The sequence below is a fragment of the Salmo trutta genome, chromosome 20 (assembly GCF_901001165.1).
Source record: "Salmo trutta chromosome 20, fSalTru1.1, whole genome shotgun sequence".
NCBI lineage: Eukaryota > Metazoa > Chordata > Actinopteri > Salmoniformes > Salmonidae > Salmo > Salmo trutta.
The window spans coordinates 8,565,180-8,584,956 of NC_042976.1; the positions used below are offsets into that span (position 1 = coordinate 8,565,180).

A 19,777-nucleotide genomic window follows, 5' to 3' on the forward strand; every position below is an offset into this window, starting at 1 on the left:
TTTATACATACAAATTATACCCATCCACAAAAAAAACATTTGGTGTCAGAGGAAAACCATACACCTGGTAACCTTGTCAGCACCTAGCCCGCCACAGTGTGATGGGACAAGGACATCCTGGCCAGCCAAACCCTCCCCTTACTTGGACGATGCATGGTCAATTGTGGGTTGCCTCATGGGTCTCCCGGTCACTGTTGGCACAGGTCTCGAACCAGCATCTGTAGCAATGCAGTATGCACTGCGATGCAGTGTCTTAGACCGCTGTGCCACTTGGGAGGTTGTATCCACAAAGTTTTTAATGTTTATCAGTTGCCTTGCACAAAGTATCAAAATACTTAAATACTACACAGGACTCTTAAAGAATTTCATTTAAATGTTAATTGTATTTTTTGATCACAGAAACAATGAGGAAAATATGGAAAAATAAATAAATAATGATATGTTAATTTTATAAAGCAGCCCCTATAATCATCTGCCAGAGGGTAGCCCCAATCGGCCCAAGCCCCAAGTAATACATTTGAGCCAGACAACTCACACCGGAATCGACCCGAGCTCAATCCCCGCATCCTAGCCATAAGTAATGCTGCCAAAGGCAGCCCAGACTCAGACCACATGACGTCGGCCGAGTCTGACTCTCAGCCGAGTGTCCCGACTCTCAGCCGGAATCGGCCCAGATCCACTGTGCAGGCTGGGTGTTAACATAACTTGTCCTTTGCTAGCTAGCTAGCAAACAAAAGCTAGCACACAAACATCAAGCTGCTTAAATGACAGCAAACCATGTGCATTTTTGTTTGTTTTACCTTAATTTCTATTGCCATTCTTTGGATATAACCATTAAAATGACCCTGATAAATTCATTTGCCTGGATCAGAGAAACTGTCAGTCTCATCACATTCACATGAATGGCACGGTGGGCTGTGGGACAGTGGATGCACATTGATAAATCTAATGGAACTGTTAACAGGCATTACCTGTGGAATGCGGGGATTGTGGTGCTATCAACCAATCAGCATCCAGGATCCAGGATTCAAATAACCCGTTTATGAAGTATAACCCCTTCTGCCGAAGGAACTAATAAGACTGCAGCATTGTGTGCTGCTCTGTGCACAGTAACAGCTCATACAGTAACAGCTTATGGAGAGGAGAGTGTACTCTGTCAAAATGTGATCAATAATTCCCATAAGTGTCTCATGTGCTCTGCATGGAGAACGGGCTGAATAAGCAACATGTGAGGGGTCTGTGTGACTGGAGCCTCTCACTGATGTGTCCATCAATTATGAGATCACCTGAGAAAGCCACTGTCACTGCCCCTTCAAATAGGACGTAGTAACTGGACACATGCCCTCCCATTGATCAAACTGTCATTCAAACCCCCTATTCTCTGCTTAAACACACGCATGCTCTCTCACACACACACATACAGTAGCAGTCAAAAGTTTGGATACACCTACGCAATCAAGGTTTTTCTTTATTTTTACTATTTTCTACATTGTAGAATAATAGTGGAGACATCAACAATATGAAATACCACATATGGAATCATGTAGTAACCAAAAAAGTGTAAGCAAAAAAGTGTTACTACATATTGTAGATTTTAGATTCTTCAAAGTAGCCACCCTTTGACCTGATGACAGCTTTGCACACACTTGGCATTCTCTCAACCAGCTTCACTTGGAATGCTTTTCCAACAGTCTTGAAGGAGTTCCCATGCTGAGCACTTGTTGGCTGCTTTTCCTTCACTCTGCAGTCCAACTCATCCCAAACCATCTCAATTGGGTTGAGGTCGGGTGATGGTGGAGGCCAGGTCATCTGATGCAGCATTCCATCACTCTCATTCTTGGTCAAATAGCCCTTACACAGCCTGGAGGTGTGTTGGGGCAACCCCTCCTGTCTCAGCCTCCAGTATTTATACTGCTGTAGTTTATGTGTCGAGGGGCTAGGGTCAGTCTGTTATATCTGGAGTATTTCTCCTGTGTGTCCTGTGTGAATTTAAGTATGCTCTCTCTAATTCTCTCTCTCTTTCTCTCTTTTTCCCTCTTCTTTCTCTCTTTCTCTCTTTCTTTCTTTCTCTCTCTCAGAGGACCTGAGCCCTAGGACCATGCCTCAGGACTACTTGGCCTGATGACTCCTTGCTGTCCCCAGTACACCTGGCCGTGCTGCTGCTCCAGTTTCAACTGTTCTGCCTGCGACTATGGAACCCTGACCTGTTCACCGGACGTGCTACCTGTCCCAGACCTGCTGTTTTCAACTCTCTAGAGACAGCAGGAGCGGTAGAGATACTCTCAATAATCGGCTATGAAAAGCCAACTGACATTTACTCCTGAGGTGCTGACCTGTTGCACCCATGACAACCACTGTGATTATTATTATTTGACCCTGCTGGTCATATATGAACATTTGAACATCTTGGCCATGTTCTGTTATAATCTCCACCCGGCAGAACCAGAAGAGGACTGGCCACCCCTCATAGCCTGGTTCCTCTCTAGGTTTCTTCCTAGGTTCTGACCTTTCTAGGGAGTTTTTCCTAGGCACCGTGCTTCTACACCTGCATTGCCTGCTGTTTGGGGTTTTAGGCTGGGTTTCTGTACAGCACTTTGTGACATCAGCTGATGTAAGAAGGGCTTTATAAATACATTTGATTGATTTGATTGTTGGGTCATTATCCTGTGAAAAACAAATGATAGTCCCACTAAGCGCAAACCAGATGGGATGGCTTATTACTGCAGAATACTGTGGTAGCCATGCTGGTTAATTGTGCCTTGATCTCGAAATAAATCACTGACAGTGTCACCAGCAAAGCACCATCACACCTCCACCTCCATGCTTCACGGTGGGAACCACACATGTGGAGATCATCCGTTCACCTACTCTGCGTCTCACAAAGACACGACTGTTGGAACCAAAAATATCAAATTTGGACTCATCAGACCAAAGGACAGATTTCCACCGGTCTAATGTCCATTGCTCGTGTTTCTAGGCCCAAGTGATTCTCTTCTTATTATTGGTTTGTTTTAGTAGTGGTTTCTTTGCAGCAATTCGACCATGACGGCCTGATTCACGCAGTCTCCTCTGAGCACTTGAAGAAACTTCCAAAGTCACCAAGGCAAAGGGTGGCTACTTTGAAGAATCTCAAATATAAAATATATTTTAATTTAACACTTTTGGTTACTACATGATTCCATATGTATTCTTTCATAGTTTTGATGTCTTCACTATTATTCTACAATGTAGAAATACAAATATATATAAACCTCTGAATGAGTATGTGTGTCCAAACGTTTGACTGGTACTGTATATACATCAGAAATAGAAACACAATGCAGCAGGTAGTTAATATAAGAAATTGTGTTGGCCTCCATGTTATAACCCAGAAAAAACATCCCAGTCTTCTCAGGAATGGATACGTGTTGTCACTTTGGCGTGTCAGGCCCATCGCTATAAGAGGTTTATCTTGAGAGATGCGACATTCACCTGCGACAATGAGCCGTCTGCAGGAACACTCTTATTTCACTCTCTCTCAATGACATGGTTATTATCATGATGATCACTTTTTCTCCTCAAATAAAATGTATTTCCCTTTCCAAGCAGTGTTAGGGCAGCTCTGTTGGAAAGCATCCAGACCCTGGGAACCATAGTCAAGGTTCCAATGCATCCTCACAATTTCTGCATTTGCTAGAGGTCACAGCTACTATGGTTGCTCCCTTGACATACTGATGGCCAAACATGCAAAGGCTTTTTCATTGTTATAACTGATTGAGAAGAGCAGAAATTCCTCCTCAATTCATTCCAGGAAGAGATATGGGTTTGTGTCTGTCATATAAATGCAAATTGTCTTTATTTAAGACAATCTGGTGCATCTTGATAGACATGCGGATGACAATAAGGAGATGGTCACCTTGCTAGAATTCTGTGATGTTATTGTTTTACACACAGTGGAGGTGACCATACAAATGAGCTGTTTTTGTTCTTACTTTCGTTCACATTTCATTCAATTTTTGCCAAGTGACACTGGCAGGACATAATTATAAATTATGTATTTATGTTTGCAAATCGATTACAAGTTATCCTTACACATGTTGTAAAATAGCTCTTGAAATGTTGTGTGCTGGATATTTTGAGTAATAGCTTGAAATTATTAGCCTACATTAGCTTGTGATCCATGCTTGTACAGTTGTGTAACATTTGTGTAACGGTCCCACTTGTGACCCGTTTCAGGAAACTAAGCATATGTCACGGGTTACTACTTCACAGGAGAGACGTTTGAACATAAACTTTTTTTTTCATCAAAATGCGTTTTTTGGCAAAAATGCCTTCTCGAACATGTGAACTTTCATGTGCCTTAATAACAAACTTGTATGCCATCTGTAAATACGAATAAAATTGTTAAATTATGAGCCTAGTTGGTTTAGCCACAGAAAAACACAGCAAACTTCCCACTAGCCATTATTGGCTGAGATAATGAGTGGGTTGGACATACCGAGAGATGAGTTTGGATTGGCCATATAGCACGCTACTGTCTATTTGAGCTGGTCAGCATGTCTAGGTAATCCTGTCTAACACGGCTTTTTTATTTTTTTTATCGCGTAGCAAAACTGCATAAGTTTTGCTCTCCACTTTCTGGAGGACCAAGTTTTGAAATCAGTGAAATTTGAGTATGATAGCTAAGGAGATGGAGAAAACACCTGTCTCCGGATTACATCTTCAAACTAAGGGCAACCATGGCATCCGACAGGAGACGTGTACCATCCATGATGTATACGGGTAATATAGTCTAACTAGCTACGTTTTCAGATATTACACGCTTCTAATTTTGACAGAACGTGGTTTCATTTCAAGTTAAAGTGTACTGTTAGCTAGCTAATGTTAGTTGGCTGGCTCGCTAGCTAACGTTAAGTGTATGATCTTATTATACGTATCTCAGAGCAATTTGTTTGGCTTGCTAGCTAACATTGAACCTGGTTGGTTAACTACCTGCATATTCATGCAGGGTAGTAATGTCATGATTTTGGATTATGGTTCATTGTTTAGCTAGCTAGCTACTTGTCTTAACAAAAGACTCCACTATGCAAGTAATCATTTCGGGTGCGTTTGTTAATTCAGTCTGGCCATTTACTCTGATTTCAGAGCACTCGTGTCTGAGGTTGCCAGAGCGCAGAATAACTGATGAATTTACGAACGCTCAACACCCGTTGAATATGGCGTTGAATATGGTGTCAGTAAACATCGGCAAAAAATGGTAATTCAATTGTTGCCAGCACCACAGATACAGTCACCAACACTCTGGAGAATATGAAAACAGCTAACCAGATCTGCTAGGGCGAGTAAAATGGTCAGAGTGGGGTGTTCTCTCATATGTGTCTGGAAGTAGCTAGCAAGCTAGCTAATGTTAGCCAGTTAGCTTAGGTGCTTGACTGCCGTTGTGAGGTCAAAATGTTCGGACCAACCCTACTCATCGGCCAGAGCATCCATAGTGGGCTCTGAACGCTCCAGGAGCAAAACGCTCTGAATTTACGAACTGACAATCTGACAGCACAGTTGCAGTCACCAAAGCTCTGAATAACAGCCTAATCAGATCTGCTAGGGCGAGTAATGTTCAGTGAGCTGTTCTCTCATTTGTGTCTGGAAGTAGCTAGCAAGTTATCTTAGGTGCTTGACTGCTGTTGTTAGTACAGAATGCTTAGATCAACCCTTAAAGAGTTGGGTGGGGCTAATGCTTAAGAGGGTGTGAACGATGCTGAATAGTTGTAGACAAGGAAGAGCTTTCCAGTAGTAGTACCAAAATATTCAAAGGCCATTTTCTCAAAAGTGAGTTTACAAGTTGAACAACTTTCAAAGCAGAAGTACTTCCCATTGTTCCTCAACTGTAGTGTATGATATACCATTTTCGACCTCTGTCTCTACTTTTATCCAATGTAATAAACATAATTTCACATTTTTCTATAAGACCGATTTCAGCCGGTCGGTCAAATTTGTTCCAATACCCTGAGTCACATCCACACATCTATACTCAGAATAGTTAGGTTTTAACTTAGGTGCTGTTGTGACACATGTGAATACAGCTGTTCAAGGCTCTATTTTCAGGTCAAAAGTGATGTCAACAAAAAGTATTAATGAAACTCAAAGGTTGAACAAGATAGATGCACTTTCAACATTTACACAGAAGTGCCAGCAGTCCCTTCTCTGCTTGCCTTTGAGCTTGTATACAGTGTCACCGATTTACAAGGTACTCACTCTCGTTCGCTGAAGGACAATGGTACAATATGAAGGCCCAAATAGCATGTCAGTGCACTTCTGCAGGTTCAAGGGGATTGGATCACTTTTTGTGTGCCAAACGGACTCAATTCTGCCTCCACAGAAAAGTGGAGTGAGACTGGAAGAGAACTGAGAAAGAACAGACTTTGTGGGGGCTAAGGGAGAGGGAGGATGAAAAATTGCCTTGTTGTGTTAGTTTCTCTCTGATCCCAACTGGAACTATACATGTATCTGAGAGATGAGTTGTCTACCTACAGTATGGCGGGCTGTGCCACAAGCAGCCACTGTCTACCTACAGTATGGCAGGCTGTGCCACAAGCAGCTAATTTCTTCCCTGTGTGCCTGTGATGAGCTGGCAGGACCTGGTGATAAAGCTGGTGGTATCAGGTGGCAGGATGGGTAATTACAACTCTCTATTTGTGCTGTGCAGCGATCCTGGGCCCGATAAGGAAAAGGGGGCAGCTTTAATGCACCCGCTAAATGGTGGGAAATAGTGGATCATGGCAAAGTGATCTCAATGCCTGCAGGGACACAAGTGTCTTCTTAGGGATTTAAATCACAGGACGTGGTGAGTGAGAAAATGTGGGTGTTTTATTTTAAGCAAAAAAATGGATATCTGACTTTATGACAAAAGGCTAAAGGTTGCTCTATAATGATTCAGGAAGTCTATTTAGCCACCGCTGTTATTTGGTTTTGCCTAAAGGTGTGGAGATATCCTTCAATGGACGATTATATGTAAAGCACTGACAAGACTTATCAACCTCAGAGGTCTTATCAACCTCGTGACAAGACTTGGAGGTCTTATCAACCTCGTGATTTCCTTGTCCTACAGTGGCTTGCGAAAGTATTCACCCCAATTGGCATTTTTCCTTTTTTGTTGCCTTACAACCTGGAATTAAAATAGATTTTTGGGGGGTTTGTATTATTTGATTTACACAAGATACCTACCACTTTGAAGATGCAAAATATTTTTTCTTGTGAAACTAAATAAAACTTGACAGTGCATAACTATTCCCCCCCCCCCGCAATTACAGCTGCAAGTCTCTTGGGGTATGTCTCTATAAGCTTGGCACATCTAGCCACTGGGATTTTTGCCCATTCTTCAAGGCAAAACTGCTCCAGCTCCTTCAAGTTGGTTGGGTTCTGCTGGTGTACAGCAATCTTTAACTCATACCACAGATTCTCAATTGGATTGAGGTCTTGGCTTTGACTAGGCCATTCCAAGACATTTAAACATTTCACCTTAAACCACTCGAGTGTTGCTTTAGCAGTATGCTAAGGGTCATTGTCCTGCTGGAAGGTGAACCTCCGTCCCAGTCTCAAATCTCTGGAAGACAAACAGGCTTCCCTCAAGAATTTCCCTGTATTTAGCGCCATCTATCATTCCTTCAATTCTGACCAGCTTCCCAGTCCCTGCCGATGAAAAACAATCCCCACAGCATGATGCTGCCACCACCATGCTTCACTGTGGGGATGGTGTTCTCGGGGTGATGAGAGGTGTTGGGTTTGCGCCAGACATAGCGTTTTACTTGATGGCCAAAAAGCTCAATTTTAGTCATATCTGACCAGAGTACCTAATTCCATATGTTTGGGGAGTCTCCCACATGCCTTTTGGCAAACACAAAACGTGTTTGCTTATTTTTTTTTTAAGCAATGGCTTTTTTCTAGCCACTCTTCTGTAAAGCCCAGCTCTGTGGAGTGTACGGCTTAAAATGGTCCTATGGACAGATACTCCAATCTCTGCTGTGGAGCTTTGGAATTCCTTCAGGGTTATCTTTGGTCTCTTTGTTGCCTCTCTGATTAATGCCCTCCTTGTGAGTTTTGGTGGGTGGCCCTCTCTTGGCAGGTTTATTGTGGTGCCAAAGTCTCTACATTTTTTATAATGGATTTAATAGTTCTCCGTGAGATGTTCAAAGTTTCTGATATTTTTTTAGAACCCAACCCCGATCTGTACTTCTCCACAACTTTGTTCCTGACCTGTTTGGAGAGCTCATTGGTCTTCATGGTGCCCCTTGCTTAGTGGTGTTGCAGACTCTGGGGCCTTTCAGAACAGGTGTATATATACTGAGATAATGTGACAGATCATGTGACACTTTGATTGCACACAGTTGGATTTTATTTAACTAATTATGGGACTTTTGAAGGTAATTGGTTGCACCAGATCTTATTTAGGGGCTTCATAGCAAAGGGGGTGAATACATATGCACGCACCACTTTACAATTTTTTAAATTTTTTATTTATTTAAACAAGTTATTTTTTACATTTCACTTCATCAAATTGGACTATTTTGTGTATGTCCATTACATGAAATCCAAATAAAAATCCACTTAAGTTACAGGATGTAATGCAACAAAATAGGAAAAACCCCTGTCTTGCCCCATAATGTGCTTTCAAACTTTAGCCATTTTGTGTTGTATCTGCCAGTTCTCAGGTCCTCAGGGCTTGAGTGAGTCAGGTGAGCTGCTCGACAGACGCTGTCTAGAATTTAGCATCTTGACTTCTACTTTGTTTACTGCTGCTCTGGTTAATGCTCCGCTTTACGAGAGGATTATTTGAATTCATTAAATCGTTTTTAAATTCATACTACTTAGGTTTTGTTGGAGTAAATGTGTTGCTCTTTTACAAAAGTAATTCACAGTGGAAGAAAGACACTCAAGTCTGCCATGGGGAGCAATACAGACTGTATAATTCAAATAATTACACAACTGGAGAAGTAATTTGGCACTTATTGAATATGTTTTAAGAACACATCATGCAAAACAGGTCACATTACATTTTTAAACCCACGACAAAATATTAACTTTGCTCACATCAATTATGTATTTATTCCAAGCTCGATATGACTATTTACATGTAATGCAGGAGACCTTATTGTTGATTTGCTAAACCTGTCATTATGTTTCTTGACACTTGGGAACATCTACCAGGCATTGTACAAACACAGAAGACATGGGACCAAATGACTTCTAATCTCAATATAACAACAAACATCTTTAAATAGTAATCAATTGGATTTTACACACGACTGAACTGTTCAAGTCATTAGCTCTATCTATGTATTAAGATAAGAAACTGAAGCAAATGGTATTCAATGGATGAAAAATGTACTTCTTTCAATAGCGTCTGGCTGCGGAGATCATGCAGAGAACATCCACTATGTTTAATTGGATTAAATTGAAACTGAACAGCTTTCACTGCTATGTCATTTTTTATTTTCAAATGTAAAGAATTTCATCATCATTTCTAATAGATGTTTTTTGTCATTGTCCCGTAATTCTCAATACACAGTATTGCTCAATGCTTAAACCACAGAATTGCCTATGTGAGGAAAGCTGACTGAGCTCTCGTGTGTTCATGGAGAAGAAAATATCGAGCCTGTTTTTACTTCAGCCTTATGCGCTTTAATATCTCAAAATATCTCAAAACCATCTGAACGATGCAAAACACAATTGTTTAATTAAAATAAATGAATCATGATGTGCACATGCAGGTGGCACAAAGATAAGCGGCTATAAAAATTGGAACAATAGGGATGGTTTGAAATGGGTTAAAGAACCTGACTACCTGGTTAAAGAACCTGACTACCTGGTTAAAGAACCTGACTACCTGGTTAAAGAACCTGACTACCTGGTTAAAGAACCTGACTACTTGGGGTTTAATGGTTTCACTCTCCTCCTAGTGATCTACTTGGCAAAGAGTTACAGTGTTTATATGTCCTTAATCTCTTCCCATAGACACCTGGTTCAGTCTGGTCCTTAACCTCTTCCTATAGAAGGCCTGGTTCAGTCTGGTCCTTAATCTCTTCCTATATAAAGCCGAGTTCATTCTGGTCCTTAATCTCATTTTACAGAAGGCATGGTTCAATCTGGTCCTTAATCTCTTCCTATAGAAAGCATGGTTCAATTTGGTCCTTAATCTCTTCCTATAGAAGGCCTGGTTCAGTCGGGTACTGAATCTCTTCCCATAGAAGGCCTGGTTTAGTCTGGTCCTTAAACTCATCCTATAGAAGACCTGTTCAGTCTAGTTGTCAGGAAGGAGGATGAAACAATAGGGCAGAAGACAGAAGGCAGGGCTGTGATCAGGCAAGCACATAGAAAAGACCACCACATCAGTTCAAGCCCCCCAGATATAAGGATTTTTACTGCAAGTAAAACAACCAACTTGTGCAGCTATGTCTGCAAATGATCTCACCTCTTGTGCTTCCATTTCAGACTACATGATGGCTAGAGCTTTGGAGTGAACCGTGTGAGATCTCTCCATAAAAATGTCCCCTGTGGGCTTGTTTTGCTGTCTGCCTTCCAAATGCATGATATTTTTCGTGTCAGCCTTATCACCAGTCAGTGTGCTGTGAAGTGGGAGGGCTCTGCTCCCTCCGTCTCAGAGGATGGACCCAGGCTTTATCACCAGGTAATTCTCCCACTCTCACCAGCCCATCTTATTCCCACTCTAACCTCAGCCCCGGGAGAAGGAAACACAACACAACAGAAAGGGGCTGAAAAAACAGTAATTTACATCAATTTATTAGATCTTAATTACATGTGTTGGCCAAACTGGGAAATTGTGTTACTATTTCAGTAAATAGAAAAGGCAGTGAATGAATCATTGCCAAATCAAATAGGAGTGAGGTTCAGGTGTGGAAATACTAATTGAATTGAGGGTTTAATCAGCTAGGCTTTATCATCAGGAAAGTCAATCTCAGCGTGCACACTATAATCTGCTGGTCATGCTTCAGCAACAGGCTATTATGAAACAGTTATTATACACAGTATAAATGCTGCTGAGTTCAGAATTAAATGTGTTTTATTTTTTTATCCAACAAATTGCAATAGTGGGGAGTAACATTTATGAGGTTCACGATTATGAGAAGATGAAAAGCATCTATTTTTGTGCTCAATGGACTGTACACTTACTATCTACAGATGATAACAACTTTTCCCTTAACTTATTCATATCATTCATAGCTATTTGCGTGTTTGTGTCATAAAAGGAGATGCTCTTCACAGTGATTCGCGTGGTTCTCTGCTGGAAAGTTATTTAAAGCAATGACAGCCCCACAATAGGAGCACAACATAGTGTTGAGAGAGACGCGAATACTTTCAGTTGAGGCTGCAGCTTGTCTCTCTCAAAACATCAAGGTGCACTTGTCAATCAGCGGCCGGTCCTTTTGACTCGCATCATCTCCTGACGATCAGGCTGCCTCCAAATTGAGACAATGGAGCAGTTTCAGTGACAAGGCCACTATTTCCCGGCCACAATGAAACAACATTAGCGTTACTCGTTTAGGCTCATCAAATTACGAAAAGTATATCACACCAACAAGAGGACGGACAACTACAGCAGTCAATCGAGCTGTATGTCCCTTCTAGGTAGCGCATCCTATTGAGTTCATCCAATGTTCCAATGTCATTCAATCAAATAACTTGTTTTCTTCATTCATTGATTTTCCTGCAAGATGTATAGCGCATTATATCTCAACGTATCCCATCAAACCCTCATCCTGTATTACTGATTATTTCAACACTGTAATGGCTGATGAGATGGCATGGACATGAGAGTTTTCATGAGAACTAATTGAAATTACGGACAGGCTACGATTTTAGGACAAGACCTAGTATGTGTATGCACTAATAATAATAATAATACCAATATGTAATAATAATAATCATCATAATAATCATACTAATATGTAATAATAATAATAATAATAATATAGAAATTACGGGAGGAAGGAAGACTCAATATTGACACTGTTCAGTAGGCTACCTGTCTTACCAGCTGAGTTGTCATAAATTCCGACTCAGGTACAAATGCAAATCATTCATGAAAGACGACTTTATATTTAATTCAATTTGGCATTAATTCATACACTATATCAAATGAAATGCAGGGACTACAAATCGACATGTCAATTGTTTGATGCAGCCTTTTTTTCACTTTTTCATTTTAATAATTATGCACAACCGAGAAGGTGCGGGAACAAACCACTTAAACAGACGATTTACTCAACGAGTCTTTCAGATAACTGTAATTGCTTAGTTGAATATTCGACAACCTAATTTCGGTTGTCGATTCTCCGCCCTTGGGAAAGTCCTTTGAAGTGAAAGTGAAAGGGGAAATTCAGGAAAATAATTAATTTCACCAAACGCGATTAGAGACACTCTACCCTCGTCAATATTTAGGCGTATTTATGACAAACTGCTTTTCACAATATCAGAAAATTAAAGAAGACATTCTTTACTTAGCTATCTTGCGTCTAGGCATGTACCATTTCTATAATACCAGTGCCACCTATGGAGCAAGGAACAGGCAGCGCCACTCAGGAAGAGATTAATGACATTATACTGTAGATGTAAGAGCCAGTGCAGAGTAGCCTATAACAGTAGGATATTTAGATCAAATAAAAAGTAAAGACCATAGTTATTTAGAAATAAAATAGTATGCAGTTCAAGCTTTAATGTCACATGCGCAAGTGAAATTACTTTCTTGCCAATTCCAAACACAACAATGCAGTAGTCAATATCAATGTAGCACTAACAATAATATAAGGTAGAACAAAAACACTAAAAGTAAGACGCTACATACAGGGTCAGTTCCAATACCATATTTACAATGAGCAGTGATACTGGAGTGATACAGGTAGATATGTATAGGGGTAAGGTGACTAGGCATCCGGATATATGATAAACAGAGTAGCAGCAGCGAAAATGATGTGTGTGTGTGTGTGTGTGCGCGCGCGCGCGTGCGTGCGTGGAGTCAGTATAAATGTGTGTGCATGGTATGTGTTGGAGTGTCAGTGTGTGTGAGTATGTAGAGTCCTGTGAGTGTGTAGAGAGACAGTGTGTAGTGAGTGTGTAGAGTCCTGTGAGTGTGTAGAGAGACAGTGTGTGTGAGTGTGTAGAGTCCTGTGAGTGTGTAGAGAGACAGTGTGTGTGAGTGTGTAGAGTCCTGTGAGTGTGTAGAGAGACAGTGTGTAGTGAGTGTGTAGAGAGACAGTGTGTGTGAGTGTGTAGAGTCCTGTGAGTGTGTAGAGAGACAGTGTGTGTGAGTGTGTAGTGAGTGTGTAGAGAGACAGTGTGTGTGAGTGTGTAGAGAGACAGCGTGTGTGAGTGTGTAGAGAGACAGTGTGTGTGAGTGTGTAGAGAGACAGTGTGTGTGAGTGTGTAGAGAGACAGTGTGTGTGAGTGTGTAGAGAGACAGTGTGTGTGAGTGTGTAGAGAGACAGTGTGTGTGAGTGTGTAGAGAGACAGTGTGTGTGAGTGTGTAGAGAGACAGTGTGTGTGAGTGAGTAGAGAGACAGTGTGTGTGAGTGTGTAGAGAGACAGTGTGTGTGAGTGAGTAGAGAGACAGTGTGTGTGAGTGTGTAGAGAGACAGTGTGTGTGAGTGAGTAGAGAGACAGTGTGTGTGAGTGTGTAGAGAGACAGTGTGTGTGAGTGTGTAGAGTCCTGTGAGTGTGTAGAGAGACAGTGTGTGTGAGTGTGTAGAGTCCTGTGAGTGTGTAGAGAGACAGTGTGTGTGAGTGTGTAGAGTCCTGTGAGTGTGTAGAGAGACAGTGTGTGTGAGTGTGTAGAGTCCTGTGAGTGTGTAGAGAGACAGTGTGTGTGAGTGTGTAGAGTCCTGTGAGTGTGTAGAGAGACAGTGTGTGTGAGTGTGTAGAGAGACAGTGTGTGTGAGTGTGTAGAGTCCTGTGAGTGTGTAGAGAGACAGTGTGTGTGAGTGTGTAGAGAGACAGTGTGTGTGAGTGTGTAGAGTCCTGTGAGTGTGTAGAGAGACAGTGTGTGTGAGTGTGTAGAGAGACAGTGTGTGTGAGTGTGTAGAGAGACAGTGTGTGTGAGTGTGTAGAGAGACAGCGTGTGTGAGTGTGTAGAGAGAGTGCAACAATAAATACAAGGGTAAACTCAGATAGAATCGGGTAGTTGAGAGAGAGAGAGAGAGAGAGAGAGAGAGAGAGAGAGAGAGAGAGAGAGAGAGAGAGAGAGAGAGAGAGAGAGAGAGAGAGAGAGAGGAGAGAGAGAGAGAGAGAGAGAGAGAGAGAGAGAGAGAGAGAGAGAGAGAGAGAGAGAGAGAGAGAGAGTAGCCTATTGACCGCTCATGTGCAATCAATTGTTTTAAAATAAGCCTTTTATTTAATTTACGGAAACCCAGTGTTCGGAGTGATCTTAAACTTACTGTGTATTTTCAACGTACTCTTAAGATAAGCCTAGACTTCTCAGGAACAGTTTGGTTACAAGCCCATTACGTTATTTAGCTCCTGAATATGTCTATACTAAAATGAAATTTTTATTTAAATAAAGGTAGTCTTACTAATAATATTATTAATATATTCTAATATAATAATATATCGTGACAATAATAGGTTAGTAATGATGATCCATATGATAATATGCTATAAAGAACTACACTATTAATTTCACTATGAAGGACATATGCCATGAAATGAGGGGATATAGCCAAATATACAGTGATGCGTTTTCTTCCGAGTCCGTCAGTGTGTGTCAGATGTACTGCGCATGCTCCTGGAGCACTTTCACTACCTGCCTCTGAAAACCTTATTTCACATGGGGCAGCCCGGAGTTATCAACCATTTGCGTAAACGGTGGATTCAAGTGCTGAGTGGTGGTTAAGTCTGGCGATAGTAGCAAAACAAGATAAGAACTTCGCTAGGCATATTGCTTTCTGTCTTCTATGCAATATAGATTTTTCTCGTCGGACAACAACATGCATCAGAAAACTTAACTTTTACAGAGTTTCTCATCAGGACGCAGCGCATTGCTCTTTTCCAAACGGATATCTTACAACGGTGTGATGAAGCACTGATATTTTACGTACGTTAATGAAATATGCTATTTGAAGCATTTTATCTCACACAATTATTGTTTCTCTGCTAAATATACTTTAATTAGATTACTTAGTTGTATCATATATGTAGACCTATGTAACTTTGATTTGCGTTGTTTGGCAACCTGAGGCTTTACTGTCACTAAATACTAGAAAGAGACTTGACATATTGTCTGTGATATTTCCCTTTTCAGACCATAAGTACTCTGTACCAACATGTCTAAACCAATGGATCACGTAAAACGACCGATGAATGCATTCATGGTTTGGTCCAGAGCGCAGAGAAGAAAAATGGCTCAGGAGAACCCAAAAATGCACAACTCCGAAATCAGCAAAAGATTGGGAGCGGAGTGGAAACTTCTCACTGAGTCGGAGAAAAGGCCATTCATTGACGAAGCTAAACGACTGAGAGCCATGCACATGAAGGAACACCCTGACTATAAATACAGACCTAGGCGAAAGCCAAAGACTCTGATGAAAAAAGACAAGTTTGCCTTCCCAGTGCCCTACAATCTTGGGGAGCACGACGCGCTTAAAGTTAGCGGTTTATCTCATGGAGCACTTTCCGAGCACCTATTAGGGAACCCTGACAAGGCGGCAGCGGCGGCCGCAGCAGCGAGAGTCTTTTTCAACCCGTCCATGTCCACGAACCCCTATTCGTTTTTTGAGCTCGGATCGAAGATGTCAGAGCTATCCTCGCCCTCGTTTCCTTACCCATCTCTGGGCTACCCTGGTGGCACGGCTTTCTCTGGAACTGGCGGTGTCGGTGGAACTCACACCCACACTCACTCTCATCCAGCCCCGGGCAACCCAGGCTACATGATCCCCTGTAACTGTACGGGCTGGCCCTCTGCGGGTCTCCAGCCACCGTTAGCCTACATCCTACTCCCCGGGATGGGCAAACCTCAACTTGACTACCCTGCATATGCAGCGGCATTATGATAGCCTATTGGACTTAGGAGAAGTTTAAATGTGATAAAATATTCATGCAAGAGTTTATTATGCATGCACAAACTTGTACATGTGATAAAGTGCTCGTCGTCTCAGATATCACATGTGTATGTATATTGATTAATGCCTTTATCTAAGGTAGGGCCTAATGCTTATTTAGAGAACTCTCAAAACTAATATTCAGCCATCATCTGTCAAATCCCGGAGGGACAGAACAAAAGGATGGCAGGACTACAGAGAGCAAAGGGCCCTTGTCAATGTGAATACTAATTTGAAAGGTACCGTGTCTGTTGCTAAAGCACCGGCTTTACTGGGTTGTTATCAAGTAGACCGTTTACTACATCACACAACAAATCAGATATAAACATGAACTGGTCATACTTATCTTCATATATTTTATCTGCTAATTAAATATTGTTTAAGAAATATAATCACTTGCTTTTATATGATTTATATTGTTGATCAAGAAGGATTGCTAATTTCTTGTGCTTCTGGCTACGCTCATGTTGCTTTCCCGTTTCAATCAGAACGACATAAGCCTGTAAATGTGTACAGATAGCCTAAATGATGGTCATATTTCATTTGCCATTTGGCTAGTATTTGAGATGTGATCTGGAACTGACTGGGTGGTTTGTCTCAAAATCCAGTTGATATTTTAAGTTTTCAAACACTGTTTTATAGATGTCTGTAATATTTATTGTTTAGTGGGAATCATTATGCTGACCCAGTCGATTGAACAGTGGACATACCTTGTCCTGTAACATTTGCACAGGAAATATTAAATGCTTATGGGATGTAATTTATTTAAAGGAATCACACTGCCAAGTATGACGAGCCTAAAAGTTTTTCTTAATTCGACAATAATCGGTATCCTTTCTTTCAACATTGGCAATTCACCAAATTGTCATTTATTATTTTAGTTTCTTGAGACCTTCGCATTTATGTGGATAAGGAGCAGCACTCGTTTTTACTAACTCTTAATGAAGTTGTATGTTTTGTGTTTTATTTAAACACCACTTACATGTACTTTAAACTCGTAAATGCTATTATGTTCATTTGTTGAACAAAGGGTTATAATAAAGCTATTGCGGACAAACAGAAAGAATCGCGCTGTAGTTCTTGTTGAATTGCTAACAAGATTTTTATCTGAATTGCCCTGACATGGTCAGCCCAGGTGGAGTGTAATGTATCCTCCAAAGGCCGTTTTTGTTCGCGCTGTGAATAGCATTACTCGGAAATCTAAATCCACCCATTGTAATCAAGAGCCAAAACCTGATTTATCACAATTTTAATCGTGAATAGGAAGGAAGATACAACTGAGTGGGTTTCTTTAAGCCCTCCCAGTAAAAATGAGCTCTTTAAGCCTGCAGAACAGAAATCTCTTTGAGGTTTAAAACAAGGCCTGAATTAAGTGTCAGCTTCCAATTACAAAACACAACTAATTGCATTGCATTGTATGTAATGTATTTTTGTTATATATACTTTCTTCAACATTCGTCACTATGGCACGGTTTGTGTATGTTCGTGTGTGTGGGCGCGTGTGCGTGTGTGTTGGTGATATCTCTGAATTTATGCTCATATTATGACATGTAATACATTGGACATGATATTTAAGCAAACTACCCCTCCTAGATTACATTAAGAAGTTAATTCATATGGATCAGAGCGATTATGCAAAACTAATTTGGACTGTCCAGGGATAATTATCATCCGACATGGTTAATTAAACCCTTTCACCATTCTGCATTCTCTATTGTAACACCCCGATCACTTCTTTCAACGGAACTTTCTGCTTAGCCCTGGAAATAACGCACAAGTGACCTTGTTTCATTCAGTATAAAATTAAAAAAATATCAAATTCAACATTTATCCTCTGAACATTATTTCTGCACATTTTAAAACAAACGAAGTCAACGCTTCACGGGGGACTTTTCTCTGTATCTTTAGGTCCCCATTCTGACACCAGTGTTTTATAACCAGCAGTTTGGCCTTGTTGGAGAACAGCCTACATACACATCAGTAGAGTACGCTTGGCTATTATGGGAAGAAAAAAAAATCGAAAACGGAACGCATATTTATTTTGATCATTGTTTTCTTGAAGGTATCACTTCTTTGATTGTTTTTGGTAGGAAGTAGACCAGATATTGTTAAAGGGTAGTCAACAGTTGGCTGACCGAAACGCCTGAGAAGGTCGCCAGGTTAATAAAAGAGCGCGCATTACCATCTCAGTGAAAAAAAATCGCTCTCTTTATGTGGCCTTGTATTCTACATTTTACTTAAGGAAAGAGGGAGAAACCTGAAAGAACTGTGTCTTCACTGGGAGCGTTTAGACGGTCGAGGAGGTTTTGTCTGGGAACAAAACGTGGGTTGGGAGGTTTTTGTGAGAGTGTTGTTTGTTGAAGTGGAGCTCAGCAAAAGCGTCTGCTTTCCTTCATTGTGATGAAAGCAATCAGTGGTATTTGGAAAACTGTTAGCATTGTGCAGTTTTTCTGTGTCCATTGTGGAGGATTTCTTTTCACAAGGTTTTTTTCAGCCGATCCAGCTGGCCGGAGTGAATAGCACTGCAATGTGTACACGCTTTGTCCCTCCAAGCCCTTCAAGTAGCCCACATTGAATAGAGTGAGTTGACACTGCATGACAGTGAAACAACACAATAAAAAATACATGAGCACATGAATAGAGGTAGGCGCATAAATAAATAAAATGGGTGGCCAAAACTGGATAAACTGAATGACAAAACGGTGAACGGAGGAACTAAAATATATTTAACACGCTAGATTAGCATTAGAATGCAATCTACAAGGCTTAACAATTGGTGAATAGGTTTACCGGCAAAGGAAAATAAATGGACTAAATGCCTTTTGAATAGATAAGCCTATGCTTTTTTTTCTCCTTGGGAGAAAAGAGGCCTCAATGGGAAAGGTGGAGATGCAACTATGCAAATAACTGGGAGAAAACTTTTTTCTTAGAATTGTTTTTTCCAGAGTTGATTCCAAGATAGGCAGGTCATAGAAATACAGCCATGTCAGTGTCAGTATTGAATATGACTAAAACCTTTTCAACAATCATGCTTGTAAGCAAGATTGAATTTCATGATCATTTCATTTTCATATTTTTTAAATTTAAACTGGATGCATGGAGACTGAATGATGATCATTGTCAAATCCCGATTGGTTTAGCCTCCTAGACAAAACCATGGCCCCCAAAACACCATCTGCCATTTATCAGACTCACACTTGTAGAATCCAGAATGGCTGCAGTGGTATGTATGTTGTGTGACAATCCAAAAACACATTGTATACACTATAAATCAAGGTTTGACCATATTTGTTTGAAATGGCATGATGTAGACACGTGAAGTTAGAGCAGGGTTTGAGATGGTCATCCCTCATCACTAAACCCATGGGGAATGGAGGGTGACACTGGGACACCGCTGCACTGGGACACCCCTCCACTGGGACACCCCTCCACTGGGACACCCCTCCACTGGGACACCGCTCCACTGGGACACCCCTCCACTGGGACACCACTCCACTGGGACACCCCTCCACTGGGACACTGCTGGGGTGAATATGGCTAACGGGTCAGTATGGAAGGAAACAGTTTGTCTCAGCTTGTCCGCTGTTGATCATGTCTTTACACTTTTCCCCAGAATCTCATCTATTTATATAATTCTATTCAGGTCTGAAATTAAATATTGTAATACCTTTCTGTGAATAAATTGCATGATTCTAATA

The 19,777-nt window shown here is 41.1% G+C and overlaps 1 protein-coding gene across 1 annotated transcript; it reads left to right on the plus strand.

The window, feature by feature from the left end:
• The first annotated feature begins 14,824 nt into the window (after positions 1-14,824).
• Positions 14,825-16,865, plus strand: LOC115155511 (transcription factor Sox-21-B). Its single transcript, XM_029702177.1, has 2 exons — positions 14,825-15,076; positions 15,284-16,865. Exon 2 carries the CDS (start codon positions 15,306-15,308, stop codon positions 16,029-16,031), a length of 726 nt encoding a protein of 241 aa, XP_029558037.1. The 5' UTR covers positions 14,825-15,076; positions 15,284-15,305; the 3' UTR covers positions 16,032-16,865.
• The last annotated feature ends 2,912 nt before the right edge of the window (positions 16,866-19,777 follow it).

Bases quoted from the DNA above. Each gene is read 5' to 3' on its own strand.
- LOC115155511 (XM_029702177.1), top strand. From the start codon at position 15,306: ATGTCTAAACCAATGGATCACGTAAAACGACCGATGAATGCATTCATG.